Source organism: Oncorhynchus tshawytscha, linkage group LG33 (assembly GCF_018296145.1).
Source record: "Oncorhynchus tshawytscha isolate Ot180627B linkage group LG33, Otsh_v2.0, whole genome shotgun sequence".
NCBI classification, from domain to species: domain Eukaryota; kingdom Metazoa; phylum Chordata; class Actinopteri; order Salmoniformes; family Salmonidae; genus Oncorhynchus; species Oncorhynchus tshawytscha.
The window spans coordinates 33,753,335-33,768,141 of NC_056461.1; the positions used below are offsets into that span (position 1 = coordinate 33,753,335).

The following is a 14,807-nucleotide window of genomic DNA, read 5'->3' on the forward strand; positions in this document are numbered from 1 at the left end:
GAAATAAAAACAACCGTAAAAAAACAGTGAAAAAAAAACAGTAGCGAGGCTGTAAAAGTAGTGAGGCTACATACAGACACCGGTTAGTCAGGCTGATTGAGGTAGTATGTACATGTAGATATGGTTAAAGTGACTATGCATATATGATGGACAGAGAGTAGCAGTAGCGTAAAAGAAGGGTTGGCGGGTGGTGGGACACAATGCAGAATACATGTTTACACTGAACACTGCATCTCACCTGGTAGAAGGTGTTGATCTCTTTCCCATTGGCTGTGAAAGTCATGAGTCCTGTGTCAAGGTCAATAAGGCAGCCAATCACAAAGTCCTCCTGACTGACACGGGTCTGCTGGGAGCTGCTGAACTCCCCTCCCCACACCATGTAGCAGTTACTGCGCTTCATACTGAGGGAGGCAGGAGAGACAACATCGGAAGATATTAAGGTATTATGTCTTTGTGAATACTGTGCATATGTGTGTGTGTGTGCACAGGGACGCGTTACTCACCTGTCATGTATGTTGCCTTTGTCATCTCCCACGGTGACTGTGACATTTCTTACTTTGTTGAGGTCAAAGTGCAGGTCATATTGGTGGTAGTCAGGGGTGATCCAGCCTACCCACACCCCGCTGGGCTCTTGTCCCGCAATCACTCGCACTGAATAAAAGTACTGAACACAGAGAATGTGAGCAGAAAACATGATTAACAAGGAGTTGAACTACCTAAAACTACAAATGATTTTTTTTTTTTACATTTCCAGAAAATGTCCCAGTGAAGAGAAGTAAGGTTCAAACACGAGGATCTGAAGAGATGTTAAAGGTCATACTGTGGTGGTGTTGAGGATGATGTCATCGTCATCTCTGTCGTCTGGGACCACTTCCTCCGTCAGACGGGGCATGGTGGGAACAACAGGGGGCGGAGCTAAAGCTGCCTTCTTGGCCTTGAACAGGAACCTGAGGGCAACACACAATGTCAGAGTAGTTGGGTGTTAAGGGATTTTTTTCATCAATAATGACTAATTATGTATACATTTCAATCAGGACTGACTAATCAGAATACTATTATGTTACTGTATAGATGTATACATTTTATTTTAATCCTAGTACTGAATATAATGTGTGTAATTATAATAAAAAATTAGAACAATGACTGTCTGTTCCTTGGTAGAAACGAATGAACTTGTTGTCAGACTGGCAATAATGCTTATCTACACAGGGAGGCTTTGGCCTGGTCATAAATTATCTATACAGGTGGGGGGTCTATGTAGGAAGGCTTGAGAACTATACTGCCATTGTACCAGAGTGGAGGAGGGACGGGACAGTTTGAAACCTAATGACGTCATTTTCAGTTTATAACCTGTTGTAAATTGTATCATGTTCAGTGCTCTCGAGAATTAACGCTAGTGCTTGATTTTGAGACTGGTCTCCGCCCATTTTATGCAAATAAGTTTCTTACAAATCCTTAGAAATGGGCTGAGTGTATTAATTGAATTGGGTAATAAACATATAGGAATTGAATTCCTCTAACAATTGGTCCTTCGAACGCCGGGTCTAAATAACTGTCTCTGCCATCTGAAGGTCGTACGCCGAACATCGTGCACGCGCGGGTCTAGTCCCGTTATTTTAAGACCTGGCCTCTGAATTGAGGTTAAAGAACAGGCCGGTACACACACCAGACTGACAGGGATAGTAACTAGATCCAACGAACATTGCTTTTCCCAGTCGGCGACAAGGTCAGTAGCCTATATTCTCGATTCTGGGGGGAATGATTTAAGTTATCTTTGATTTGATATTCTAAAATGTTTAGAATTTATCATTAATAGGAGCTTTACTATTCCAAACAGATCCACAGGGTTTTGTATGACCAATATACACTGGGTTTTGTATGACCAATATACACTGGCAGGTCTGAAATGACCTCAGGTAAAGTGCACTACCATAAATAAACTAAACTTAATCATGAGAGGCATATCCGCCCGAGATTAAGAGGGGATATTTAAATAGGTGCTGGGAGATAGGACGGTGATCTTGTGCAAATAGGATAACCCATAGGATTAAGAGGGGATATTAACTAGGCTTGGGGAGACAGGAAGGGAATTCTATGCATACAAGATAACTTGAATGGTCAATTAAACTCTGGGAGAATTGACCATCGTTCCGATTCAACAAACAGTACTGAAATAAAGTCCAAATAAAGAGGAGAGGGAAGCCAAAATCTAGAGGAATGGGATAAAAGCCAAATCTATAGACAAGAGGTTCCAGGAGAGAGGGAAACCTAAAATAGTGGCGTGAGATATGAGATATTAGTGTACTTTAAAAGCCCTCCGACACAACCTGAAATAAGATGTTAACTAGGGATTTACGACCCCTGGGCTTATAGTTGTATAGGTAAGACCTAATATCTGATCGACAGTCAAAGCTATTGGTAAGGTTTCCAAAAAGGAGAAAACACAAATAGAAATCCATACACATAGATTGTAATCATTAAAGAGACACACACATAGTCAGGCAGTAGAACAACCATAGTGACTAGGTAATGGTAAACAGCACATACATAGATCATAGAAATACATACACATCGATAGTGATAAATACCATAGCTACTAGGAGCGGCAAGGGTTTATTAAACATGAGTAGTAAATCCTCAGAGGAGGTCCCGAAATGAACGGGAGATGAGAAATATATGCAGGAAGAAGATAAGAGGAACACCTATTTTAGCCAGACATGGAGGAGTAAGTACGAATTTCATGAACGTTTAAATAAAGAAAAACTGGAATCAATGATTAAACAAATAAATAGGGTTAGTGGAGACAAGACAGATAAACAACGGGCAGAGGGGCTAAATACAGCTAGGATATGGTTACCCGAGGCGAGGAAGAGAGCTGAGTACAAAGGGAAATGAAGAGAGGCGCCCAAAGTCTGACAGATGATGAACCCTGAATAGAAACTGATACTGCAAAAATAGTCAGGAATGGTTTAAATTAGGACTATTTTCTGGGAATTCTCAGTTCCCGGAGTTTGCGACGACAGACAATTATGATAATATAGTTATTGGTGGGGAAACTCAATCATTTCAATAGTGTTGGTGGTTCAGGGGTAAAGTTGTTGCCTACAACGCGGGAGACTGAGGCTCGTATCTTAGCTTTGACACCGATAGACTAAAATTGATTTTAGATTGTAATTCAGCTATTTGTATGTTTTGCCTGGGAAAATACGGTTGCTAGTGTTTGTATAAGATATGAACTGAATGTTTTTAATAGGTTGTTTAGATTGAATTGAGAGAATAATTCATTCAAAATAATGGCGAGGCAATTTCGATGTAATACGTTGTGTTGCCCAAAATGATCTGCTGGAATAATATATTGAGACGGGAGTCGTATTTAAATAAATGTATCATAGAAGAGAAAGTTACCTAAACCTGATCAATTCTAAGTAATAACGGAGAGATACGATAAAGTTTTGTGCCATCAGGATGTTATATTTTTTTATGAATCGACTGACATACGATATAAATTTAGCAAAGAACATGGTACGTTTAAATTTTGGGGTATAGAAAGTTGGGAAGTTCGGTTGGTTTGACTTTTTCGATAGAATTTAAAGCAGAACTCAATCTGAATAGGGGATATATATTTGACAAGAGGCAGGCTGACTTGCTGCGTCATTACGTTGAATACACAATAACGTTCCTCAAATTATGACAGAGAAAATGGGTTGTGTCATTTAGAGGGAAAATGCGAGCATTATAGCTTTGAGTCACTTTTCAAAAGTGGCTAAAAGTTCCAAATACATTTTTAAAAAGTAGCTGCATATCGTCAGGATAGTCTGAAAAGATGCTACAGCTAGCAACCGAATTGCTAGGTGTTTCATTGGGCTATATTTGGCTATAAGATAGGGAGGTAAGAATAGTTGAATATAGGAATTGAGACAGGACAAATTATGGGGAGCAGAGGAACAATTCTAGTGAGGAAGAAGGCCAGGTTCAGGGTTCTGTTTTAAACATTGGTTGTGAAGGGTTCAAATTGGCTACTATTGATTTAGTACTACAACAGGAGCAGAAATTATATTAATCATCGATAATAAATGGGGGAGGATGGTCTTTTGAGGTTTGGACAGGACACAATTTAAGCCAATAGGGCAGGAAAATATATGATAGAAAAGGTGATTTTATAAGCATTCAAATTATTTATGAATAGAAATAAGTTGCAGTTCTTAGGGATGGTAAATTACGGTAGATAAGGTATCTCAAACTATGCAACATATATTAAATTATTGATGTGACTGATTTTTAAGTAACCCATGTTATTTTTTAACACAGGAAAGAGATATGATATGGTTAGCATTCGTTTTGGCTTTAATTAACCATTAGAATACTTTTATTTAAATAGTATAAAAGTTTGACAGGGATATATGACAACTGTGGTGATTCAGGATTAGGGATAGGATCGAGACGCTTAATTAACCAATATAAGGACCTTAGAAATTGACACCATAGACATGTTTTTCTAAAAAAAATCCATGAGTTTAGATAAAGCCAATCAGTGAGACATTTAGTTAAAATTTGGAAGTAACACATAGTTGTTACAGACAGATAGGGGAAAGGGCAGACAGAGGAGTCCCCCCCGCACTGCTGAGACCTTGAAGGTTTGAGAGCAGAGAGGAAATGAACACAGATACCTCTTAAAGTAGATAAGACACTTGACAGAGAATTGGTACAGGATAGATATGAATGGACGCCCAAGGGATAATTGGACAAGTGGAGAATGAAAGGGGCGTTCCTACATGATAATGTCAGAACATAAGGATAATTGACTAATCTTACCTAAGTCATTGTTTAGGGTAGGCAAGGTTGTTACCTGGGCAGAGCCAGGTATCAAAGGGGGGATGGGTAAGTTGTGGTCTAGGATAGGACACTTAGTGGCCTATTGGATAATAAACTAATAATAAATAAATAAAATAGCTAACAAGTAGATATAGAAGTTAAAGATATAATCAGATAGAACATATGAGAAACTGTTTGTTAACCAAACCTGTATGTCCAAGATTTATGCATTACAGGTGAACTACAGGATAAGGTGATTCACTCAATCCAGTCCCTGAGGAGAATAGACGGGAAACAGCACATTGGGAGGGGCCATACCAAGGACTCTTGGTGACAGCCTTCACCCTGAGAATAGCTAAAATAACTACCTGAATTCATATCACACACTGCGGGAGGATAAGACACACTGACACTGTCGAACAATCACAGTGTTCGAGAGGAGAACTGGAATTAACAGAATTCCGGGGGCCATCTCTCGAACGAAGACTTACTTTCCTGTCATTCCATCCCTGTGTTTGTTCATAAAAGTGGAGGTGTGTCTTGCCTCTGGCTGCTGATGTGTTTTCTGGGAAAGGGTGGGGTTTTACAGGTGTACTGATTCGTCGTGAGCTGTCTGATCGTGGGAGCCATATTCCTGATGCACCATGAACCCCGAGAAGGCCAAAGAGGGTAACTTGACTCGTGCTAGACGAGAAGAATGTGATATTACCATAGCATCTTAGCAGGTCACTGGAACTGAAAAGTAAGGAAGGGAAAGTGAGATTGGGAAGGATGTCTCAGTGGAGTTTCATGTAGACCAACTGGGGTCATTCACTATGGGCAGTCTAGAACCATGGGTCTCTATGGGAAGTATTTGTGTAAATCACTGTGTAATTCATGGAGTCAGGCCATAGCTCACACTGAAAGGGATGGCTATGTAAACCCATACACCCAATTTGGGACCAGATGAAGTATAGTAAGGGTTGGAGTTTCTGACTGTGTTCCCGAGCAGAGGAAGTATGGTATAAAGGTACGAATTAACATTAAAACGATAAAGACCCAGGATCTCGGGTTATGGTATGTTGGCTTTGACCAGTTTTCAACTGATACTATGGTTCCAGGTGGCAAAGGTTAGAGTTGGTAAGGAGAATATGGTCGGCCGGAGTTCAATCAATCTCGCTAACACAACGGACATTCCTAGTGTAATCATCCAGGGTAAAGGACCACTACGAATAATTCAGGTTCAAGATATATAAAGAGTATTAACCAAAGCCTTGAAGGAACAAAATCAAATCAAATCATGACATGTATTAAAGTGTCGTCAGACTGGCTAGAATGCTTATCTACACAGGGAGGCTTTGGCCTGGTAATAAATTATCTATACTGGTTGGGGTCTATGTAGGAAGGCTTGAGAACTATACTGCCATTGTACCGGAGTGGAGGAGGGACGGGACAGTTTGAAACCTAATGATGTCATTTTCAGTTTATAACCTGTTGTAAATTGTATCATGTTCAGTACTCTCGAGAATAAACGCTAGTGCTTGATTTTGAGACTGGTCTCCGCCCATTTTATTCAAATAAGTTTCTTACAAATCCTTAGAAATGGGCTGAGTGTATTAATTGAATTGGGTAATTAACATAGGAATTTAATTCCTCTACCAATGGGCCTCCTTTTCAACAGGACTGAGAAAACATGACGACGATTACAGTTAAAAGTGCCGTTTTCAGCATTCACTTCCCACTTTCTTCTCCAACAGAGAGTTGTGACCTGTCTCTTCTCCAACAGAGAGTTGTGACCTGTCTCTTCTCCAACAGAGAGTTGTGACCTGTCTCTTCTCCAACAGAGAGTTGTGACCTGTCTCTTCTCCAACAGAGAGTTGTGACCTGTCTCTTCTCCAACAGAGAGTTGTGACCTGTCTCTTCTCCAACAGAGAGTTGTGACCTGTCTCAAGCCTATCGTCTGTCTCTTCACTAATCTGAACCCTACTCAGTACTGACCCCTTCTTCTTGCTCTTCTCTGTAGAGGCATCTTTCACATTCTCTCCTACGTTGACGGAGATCTCCTTAGGCACAGAGGGATCCTTCTCCTCCTCCTTCTCTGTGCGGCTGGCAGACTTCTTCAGCACCTCAAAGTCAGAGTCGGGGTCCACCTCCAGGACCTGGTCCTCGGGGATGGTCAGGGTTCGTGTCAGGGGGGTGGTCCCGGCCATGATTTTAAAGGTCTCGTGGAACTCCACGGGCATACTGAGCCTCAGGAACAACAGATCGGTGTTGGCATTCTGAGAGCCGAAGGTTTTGTGGGTCAGTTTTAGACAGGGAGCGTTGTCCACCGTCCCATCCACACGGGACACCTACACAGGGGATGTGGGAGAAAGGGCAGAAAATCACATATTGAAAACCCACAGAAGAAAACATTTGAATGTTAACATGTTTTAAATGGAATTATAAAATATAGGAAGGGAAGCCATTCCAAGACACTGTTGTTGAACAACATATGCTGTACTGTACATCAACGTGAGGGTGTTCTGTAGGAATAGGGATGAATTGGGGCAGGCTCTTGCTGAACCACATGGTGATGTCTCTCTTCATGTTGATGGCGAAGGGTTCAAAGCCCTCCTGAAGGCCACAGATGGTGAAGTAGCGCAGGCTGCTGACGTTCTGGCCCAGGTTGAGCCGGCCAACCTGAGACAGGCCCAGACTACACACAGGGATAAAACCTGGAGACCAGCAGATGCAGTTTAATGAATAACACTAATCTAAAATCAGTAGATCCATCCTACAAGGATTTACCTCCCAAGCCCCAGCAGCCTCCCCATCCGTCACCTCCAAGCACCCAGCAGCCTCCCCATCCGTCACTCACCATCTCCTATGTCAATGTCCTTGAAGGCCATCTCAGATCCAGAGTCACTGATCAGCATCTTTCCGTTCAGGGTGAAGAAGATGTTCTGCTCTACCAGGTCAATCATACAGCCCACCACGTCACCTGGCAACCAGATACGACCAAACGGCTCATTGCCCACATGCCAACGCTGAGCCTAAAAAAGAACAGTCAAAGTTCAAATACGACATGTTAGTGAATGTTTTCCCTAAAACAGACACAGAACATTTATCACCAACCATACCTTGAAACCATTGAAGACATAGGCGAGCTCATCTGCTCCCAGCTCTGTCTCAGCGCGGACACTGGGTCTGGCCCAACCCACTCTCATCTCCCCCACAGTCACAGCCTCAAACTCAAAGTACCACTTCCCCTGGGTCACCGCGTATGACCTCTCAGCCCGGAACACCCGGCTCTTATCTCCACGAGAATGACCTTCCCCATGACCACCTAGCACAAACAGATTTAGGTGACATTATTAACAGGTTATATATTCATTATATACAAAGTTCATATATATATATGTATGAGATTATATATATATATATGTATGTATGTACAGTGGGGCAAAAAAGTATTTAGTCAGCCACCAATTGTGCAAGTTCTCCCAATTAAAAAGATGAGAGAGGCCTGTAATTTTCATCATAGGTACACTTCAACTATGACAGACAAAATGAGGGAAAAAAATCCAGAAAATCACATTGTATGATTTTTAATGAATTTATTTGCAAATTATGGTGGAAAATAAGTATTTGGTCAATAACAAAAGTGCATCTCAATACTTTGTTATATAACCTTTGTTGGCAATGACAGAGGTCAAATGTTTTCTGTAAGTCTTCACAAGGTTTTCACACACTGTTGCTGGTATTTTGGCCCTTTCCTCCATGCAGATCTCGTCTAGAGCAGTGATGTTTTGGGGCTGTTGCTGGGCAACACGGACTTTCAACTCCCTCCAAAGATTTTCTATGGGGTTGAGATCTGGAGACATGCTAGGCCACTCCAGGACCTTGAAATGCTTCTTCCGAAGCCGCTCCTTCGTTGCCTGGGCGGTGTGTTTGGGATCATTGTCATGCTGAAAGACCCAGCCACGTTTCATCTTCAATGCCCTTGCTGATGGAATGAGGTTTTCACTCAAAATCTCATGATACATGGCCCCATTCATTCTTTCCTTTACACGGATCAGTCGTCCTGGTCCCTTTGTAGAAAAACAGCCCCAAAGCATGATGTTTCCACCCCCATGCTTCACAGTAGGTATGGTGTTCTTTGGATGCATCTCAGCATTCTTTGTCCTCCAAACACATCGAGTTGAGTTTTTACCAAAAAGTTATATTTTGGTTTCATCTGACCATATGACATTCTCCCAATCTTCTTCTGGATCATCCAAATGCTCTCTAGCAAACTTCAGACGGGCCTGGACATGTACTGGCTTAAGCAGGGAGACACGTCTGGCACTGCAGGATTTGAGTCCCTGGCGGCGTAGTGTGTTACTGATGGTAGGCTTTGTTACTTTGGTCCCAGCTCTCTTCAGGTCATTCACTAGGTCCCCCCGTGTGGTTCTGGGATTTTTGCTCACCGTTCTTGTGATCATTTTGACCCCACGGGGTGAGATCTTGCATGGAGCCCCAGATCGAGGGAGATTATCAGTGGTCTTGTATGTCTTCCATTTCCAAATAATTGCTACCACAGTTGATTTCTTCAAACCAAGCTGCTTAATTATTACAGATTCAGTCTTCCCAGCCTGGTGCAGGTCTACAATTTTGTTTCTGGTGTCCTTTGACAGCTCTTTGGTCTTGGCCATAGTGGAGTTTGCAGTGTGACTGTTTGAGGTTGTGGACATGTGTCTTTTATACTGATAACAAGTTCAAACAGGTGCCATTAATACAGGTAACGAGTGGAGGACAGAGGAGCCTCTTAAAGAAGAAGTTACAGGTCTGTGAGAGCCAGAAATCTTGCTTGTTTGTAGGTGACCAAATACTTATTTTCCACCATAATTTGCAAATAAATTCATTAAAAATCCTACAATGTGATTTTCTGGATTTTTTTTCCCTCATTTTGTCAGTCATAGTTGAAGTGTACCTATGATGAAAATCATGAGGAAGGTGAGGGATCAGCCCAGAACTACACGGCAGGACCTGGTCAATGACCTGAAGAGAGCTGGGACCACAGTCTCAAAGAAAACCATTAGTAACACACTATGCCGTCATGGATTAAACTCCTGCAGCGCACGCAAGGTCCCTCTGCTCAAGCCAGCGCATGTCCAGGCCCGTCTGAAGTTTGCCAATGACCATCTGGATGATCCAGAGGAGGAATGGAAGAAGGTCATGTGGTCTGATGAGACAAAAATAGAGCTTTTTGGTCTAAACTCCATTCGCCGTGTTTGGAGGAAAAAGAAAAAAAGAAAGATGAGTACAAAAGAAAGATGAGTACAACCAACCGTGAAGCATGGAGGTGGAAACATCATTCTTTGGGGATGCTTTTCTGCAAAGGGGACAGGATGACTGCACCGTGTTGAGGGGAGGATGGATGGGGCCATGTATCGTGAGATCTTGGCCAACAACCTCCTTCCCTCAGTAAGAGCATTGAAGATGGGTCGTGGCTGGGTCTTCCAGCATGACAATGACCCAAAACACACAGCCAGGGCAACTAAAGAGTGGCTCCGTAAGAAGCATCTCAAGGTCCTGGAGTGACCTAGCCAGTCTCCAGACCTGAACCCAATAGAAAATCTTTGGAGGGAGCTGAAAGTCCGTATTGTCCAGCGACAGCCCCGAAACCTGAAGGATCTGGAGAAGGTCTGTATGGAGGAGTGGGCAAAAATCCCTGCTGCAGTGTGTGCAAACCTGGTCAAGAACTACAGGAAATGTATGATCTCTGTAATTGCAAACAAAGATTTCTGTACCAAATATTAAGTTCTGCTTTTCTGATGTATCAAATACTTATATCATGCAATAAAATGCAAATTAATTACTTAAAAATCATACAATGTGATTTTCTGGATTTTTTTTTAGATTCCGTCTCTCACAGTTGAAGTGTACCTATGATAGAAATTACAGACCTCTACATGCTTTGTAAGTAGGAAAACCTGCAAAATCGACAGTGTATCAAATATATACTGTATGTATGTATGTATGTATGTATGTATGTATGTATGTATGTATGTATGTGTATTTATGTGTGTGTATATACACACACACATCCTCATTGGACAGTTTATTAGGTACACTGTTGCCAAAATGGTCACATGTCTAGCTATATAAAACAGTCAGACAGGCATCGAGGCATTCAGTTACTGTTCAATTGAATGTGAGAATGTGCAAAAAAATGACCTAAGTGACTTTGAGCGTGGTATGATCTTCAGGGCCAGGTGCGCCGGTTTCAGTATCTCAGAAGTAGCTTTTCATGCACAACAGTGTCTAGGTTTTACCGAGAATGGTGCAAAAAAAAAAAACATCCAGTCAGGTGTGGGGGAAAGTTTTCCTGGCACACATTAGGTCCCGTGATACCAAGTGACCAACGTTTCCATGCCCTGAAGAATTCAGACTGTTCTGGAAGCTAAGGGGGGTCCGACCCGGTACTAGATCAGTTTATATCTTGGCAGACAGACGGACAGACTCACTGCTCTCCTGGTCAGGTGGCTCAATGTTGTAACCGTAGCCGATGAGAGTGCGGACAGCTGCACAGACAGTGTCTCTGTTGGTCTTCTTGGTCTTTTCATCCAGCAGGTTGTATGGCACCAGGCGCGGGTTGCGCTTGTTCATTATGTCCTGAACATGGAAATAAACAGTTCAAATTAACAAACAATTGTGTGAGTCAGAGAATGATTGTGCAAGTTACGGACTTTAATCTCCTGGAAAGATTGATACTGTATAAAGAAAGCTCCAAGAACAATATTGTTTGTTTTTCTAAACATCTTGAGTAGTTATGTAAGGGAAATTTTAATGTTGGTGCTATTCTTATAACTCATTTCTGTGTTCTATTCATGTGCTGTTCTATAAACCAATTTCTGTGTTGATGCAAGTGGCTGACTGCACAAATCACACCTATCAGTAGCTGTGATTTGGCAGTACGCCCAGACCGTGTTTTGAGAATGAACAACCATGTTTTGAGAACAAACTAAAGATATCTCAGTTTCAAGGTCTCAGCTTAGAGAAGAGAAGCCTTGTGAGGTGTTGGTCTGTCACATGTTATGAAACAGTATTGGTCTGTCACATGTTATGAAACAGTCAATCACATGGATGAAACAAAACAGTAAGGATTAATTAATTATGCTAAATCATGGAAATATAACATGTCTGTGTATAGCCGTGTATAAGACAACTGTTGGGACTGCCTTGCCAGAGTTTTTCTGACAGACATGTGTACTATGGTGCATTGAGTTGGTTGGAACCTCTCCAGCGCATTGACAATAAACAATGATTCATTTAAGATTGACTTTGAGTGTCCCTGTGGAAGAATTTCCACAACAGTTACATAAATGTTGGCTCTGAAAACATCATAACTACGAAAACTCATGAGTCAGTAGGACTCATACATCACCCAGACTTCTGCATAACTTTGGGTGAGCTTGTTGTGTGCCCACCTGTAAGCCTTCGTGTGCGTTAAAAGCCACCTGACAGAAACACATTGTCTAAAATGACTTAAGCTATGATCACAGGTTAGCTTTCCCACGGGATCAGAGAGAGATGAAAGATACCTGTACAATGCTGTAGGTCCACCCCTGGTGAACCCTGTCACGAGCCCACACGTTGTGCCCATTCTCTGCCAGTCTCTCCACTAGGTTGGTCTGGTTGGGTGTCAGCTTGACATGGTTGAGGTCCAGTGGGGCAGGCTTATATCCACTACTCATCATATACCTGTGGACCAAACATGATGTTATGATTAGACTAGTAAGTGAGATGTCATTAGGACTCTTCTATTACACTCATTAAGTGAACAGGCCTCTACTTAAAAGACAATCCAACATTTCAAAACATTTATCTCTGATAATGTGAATGAAAAAGGAAACCGCACACTGCTCTTGATAGTATTACTGATCTTTAATAAGCTTTACGTATCGGCCTCATGGCCTTTGTCAGAAAACAATACTGTCAACCATGTTAGTTCATATCGGAGAATAATTGAGTCAACATCTAAAATAGTCTGAGATCCTGTTTTGAGGTCTGACTCACGTCTTGGGCATCTTGATGTTCTTCAGGTTCTCCTCTGCTTTCTCATCTCCCATGCCCACATGGCAGCCCAGCGCCAGTAGAGTCCTTTGAGAAACAGAGGTAGTGAATACTGAGCACACACACACACACACTAGGCGGAGAGGGCGTGTACAAGACCTTGACTCACTTGAGTGTTTCTACTGACATGGCAAGGTTGTAATTCCTCTCTGGCTCTGGCAGGCTCTGGAAATCTACCAGGCAGGGGTGCAGTTTCTGGTTGTCATCTCGGAACTGGAGTAGAGGAATGCAAGCAGAGGACAGAAACAATTTGTTTGCCAGATTGAAGTAAATAGATATCAGTCAGTCATGTAAAGCAGTGTGAGCTGAATAGGGCAGTATGGGAAGCACTCACCGACCCATAGGTCCATCCCTGTTCAATGCGAGTGACAGCCCATAGCTCATGGCTGTTTTCTGCCAGCTTCTCCCGAATGCGCTCCAAGTGAGGCGGAAGCACAATCTGAAAGGACAACATGGTGAATGGAAGCAAGAGAAAGGAGACAGAGAAATGCATTGATAAGTCAAGACTTTTACCTGTGCTGTGTCCACAGGGAAGGGGGTGAAGGCTGTGTGCGAGAGGGACTGTGTAGGCCCCAACAGATTGCGGACACCATTGACATCATGCTTATACTCCTTGATGGGCTCAATATGCAGTCGATCCTTGGGTAGCACAGCCTCATAGCACGGAGCATAGCCTGGGGGTGGGAGGAATTTAAAGTCTCCATGACGCCCTCCCAGGAGAAAACGAACCCTGGACGTTTTAAAGAAAAACAACATTAACAGTGATGACTCATTATACATCCTCTCTGACAGATTCTAAATAACAACAGCCCTGTTAGCCCCATCAGAGGTTCTCACTTGACGCCTGCAGAGAAGCTGACGACAGGGAAGAATAAGCCATCCAGGTTGAAGTTCTCAAACATGCCCTGCACCGGGTGCCCGTTGATACGGAACGAAATACTGGGCACACTCAGATCAAGGCAGCAGCTGACCACATCGTCTGCGGCTAGGATGTGCATGTTGGGGGTGGCGACATGACGTGGGACTCGTCCTGGGGAGGCAGACAGACAGAGGTCAGCATCACCTCAACCTTGTCAAAGAGAACTGCATTCTACAGATAAGCCCTGCTGACTGTACCTGACCACAGGTGGAGTCCATCAAAGGCGTATGAGTAGAGGTCGTCCCCCACCCCGTTACCACCCCAGCCCTCACCACCTCCAGGGTAGGGGCTGTAGCCATCAGTCAGAGCCCAGCCCACACGCAGGTGGAAGGCCTGGGCGGTCAAGAAGGGCTCTACATGGTCCACCATCAACTCAAAATACCACTTCTTATACTGAGTTGATCCTCCACACGTTCCTAGGAAGATGTTGGGCCTCACACTGAGGGGGGAGGAAAATAACCATAACTTTAACGGTTTGAAGGAAAAAACAAATTGGATATTCAACTAAATGTATTTAGAATGACCAGATGTCACACCTGGTGACATAATTGATGATGTTGGACTGCAGGAGGAGATCGCGACCCGGAAGCAGATTCTCTGTGATGAGATTCTGATTGGACCTTACAGCCACCCCATTACACACACACAAAGAACAGAGCACATCCAACACCTAAGAAAACACAGGGAGAGAGCAAGGTCAAAGGGCTAGTGATTCCCAAATCACTGGACTGCCAACCAGATTACCTTTGAACACTTCTCTGGATAAATACAGGCTTAAATAATATTCACTGACCTTGTGATTGCGTCCATGCTTATCCAGTAGAGAAATGATAGATTTAATGTGGTTCTCCTGGATAATGTTCAAAACCTCTGGACTCTCAATCAGAACACAGTATAGCACCTCCAGGATGCCTGCGGTGAACATAATACACAATGAAACACTGACAATTCACCCAAAACACATTAAAGTCAATCTGAAAGGGGTGCTAAAGGTTCT

General features: G+C 42.8%; 1 protein-coding gene across 1 annotated transcript in view; it reads right to left on the minus strand.

Annotated features, from left to right (window-relative positions):
- LOC112230654 (ryanodine receptor 1-like) overlaps nt 1-14,807 on the minus strand; it is an 80,467-nt gene that overhangs the window by 62,538 nt on the left and 3,122 nt on the right. The window contains exons 7-23 of the mRNA XM_042311219.1: nt 14,604-14,722; nt 14,347-14,480; nt 14,008-14,249; nt 13,729-13,921; nt 13,405-13,621; nt 13,226-13,330; nt 13,001-13,104; nt 12,835-12,918; nt 12,360-12,519; nt 11,283-11,430; nt 7,914-8,119; nt 7,652-7,826; nt 7,300-7,508; nt 6,790-7,142; nt 821-947; nt 504-664; nt 239-401 (exon numbers count right to left, since the gene is read on the minus strand). Of these exons, the coding sequence (XP_042167153.1) occupies nt 239-401; nt 504-664; nt 821-947; nt 6,790-7,142; nt 7,300-7,508; nt 7,652-7,826; nt 7,914-8,119; nt 11,283-11,430; nt 12,360-12,519; nt 12,835-12,918; nt 13,001-13,104; nt 13,226-13,330; nt 13,405-13,621; nt 13,729-13,921; nt 14,008-14,249; nt 14,347-14,480; nt 14,604-14,722 (2,900 nt within the window). The remainder of the gene's footprint in view (nt 1-238; nt 402-503; nt 665-820; nt 948-6,789; nt 7,143-7,299; nt 7,509-7,651; nt 7,827-7,913; nt 8,120-11,282; nt 11,431-12,359; nt 12,520-12,834; nt 12,919-13,000; nt 13,105-13,225; nt 13,331-13,404; nt 13,622-13,728; nt 13,922-14,007; nt 14,250-14,346; nt 14,481-14,603; nt 14,723-14,807) is intronic.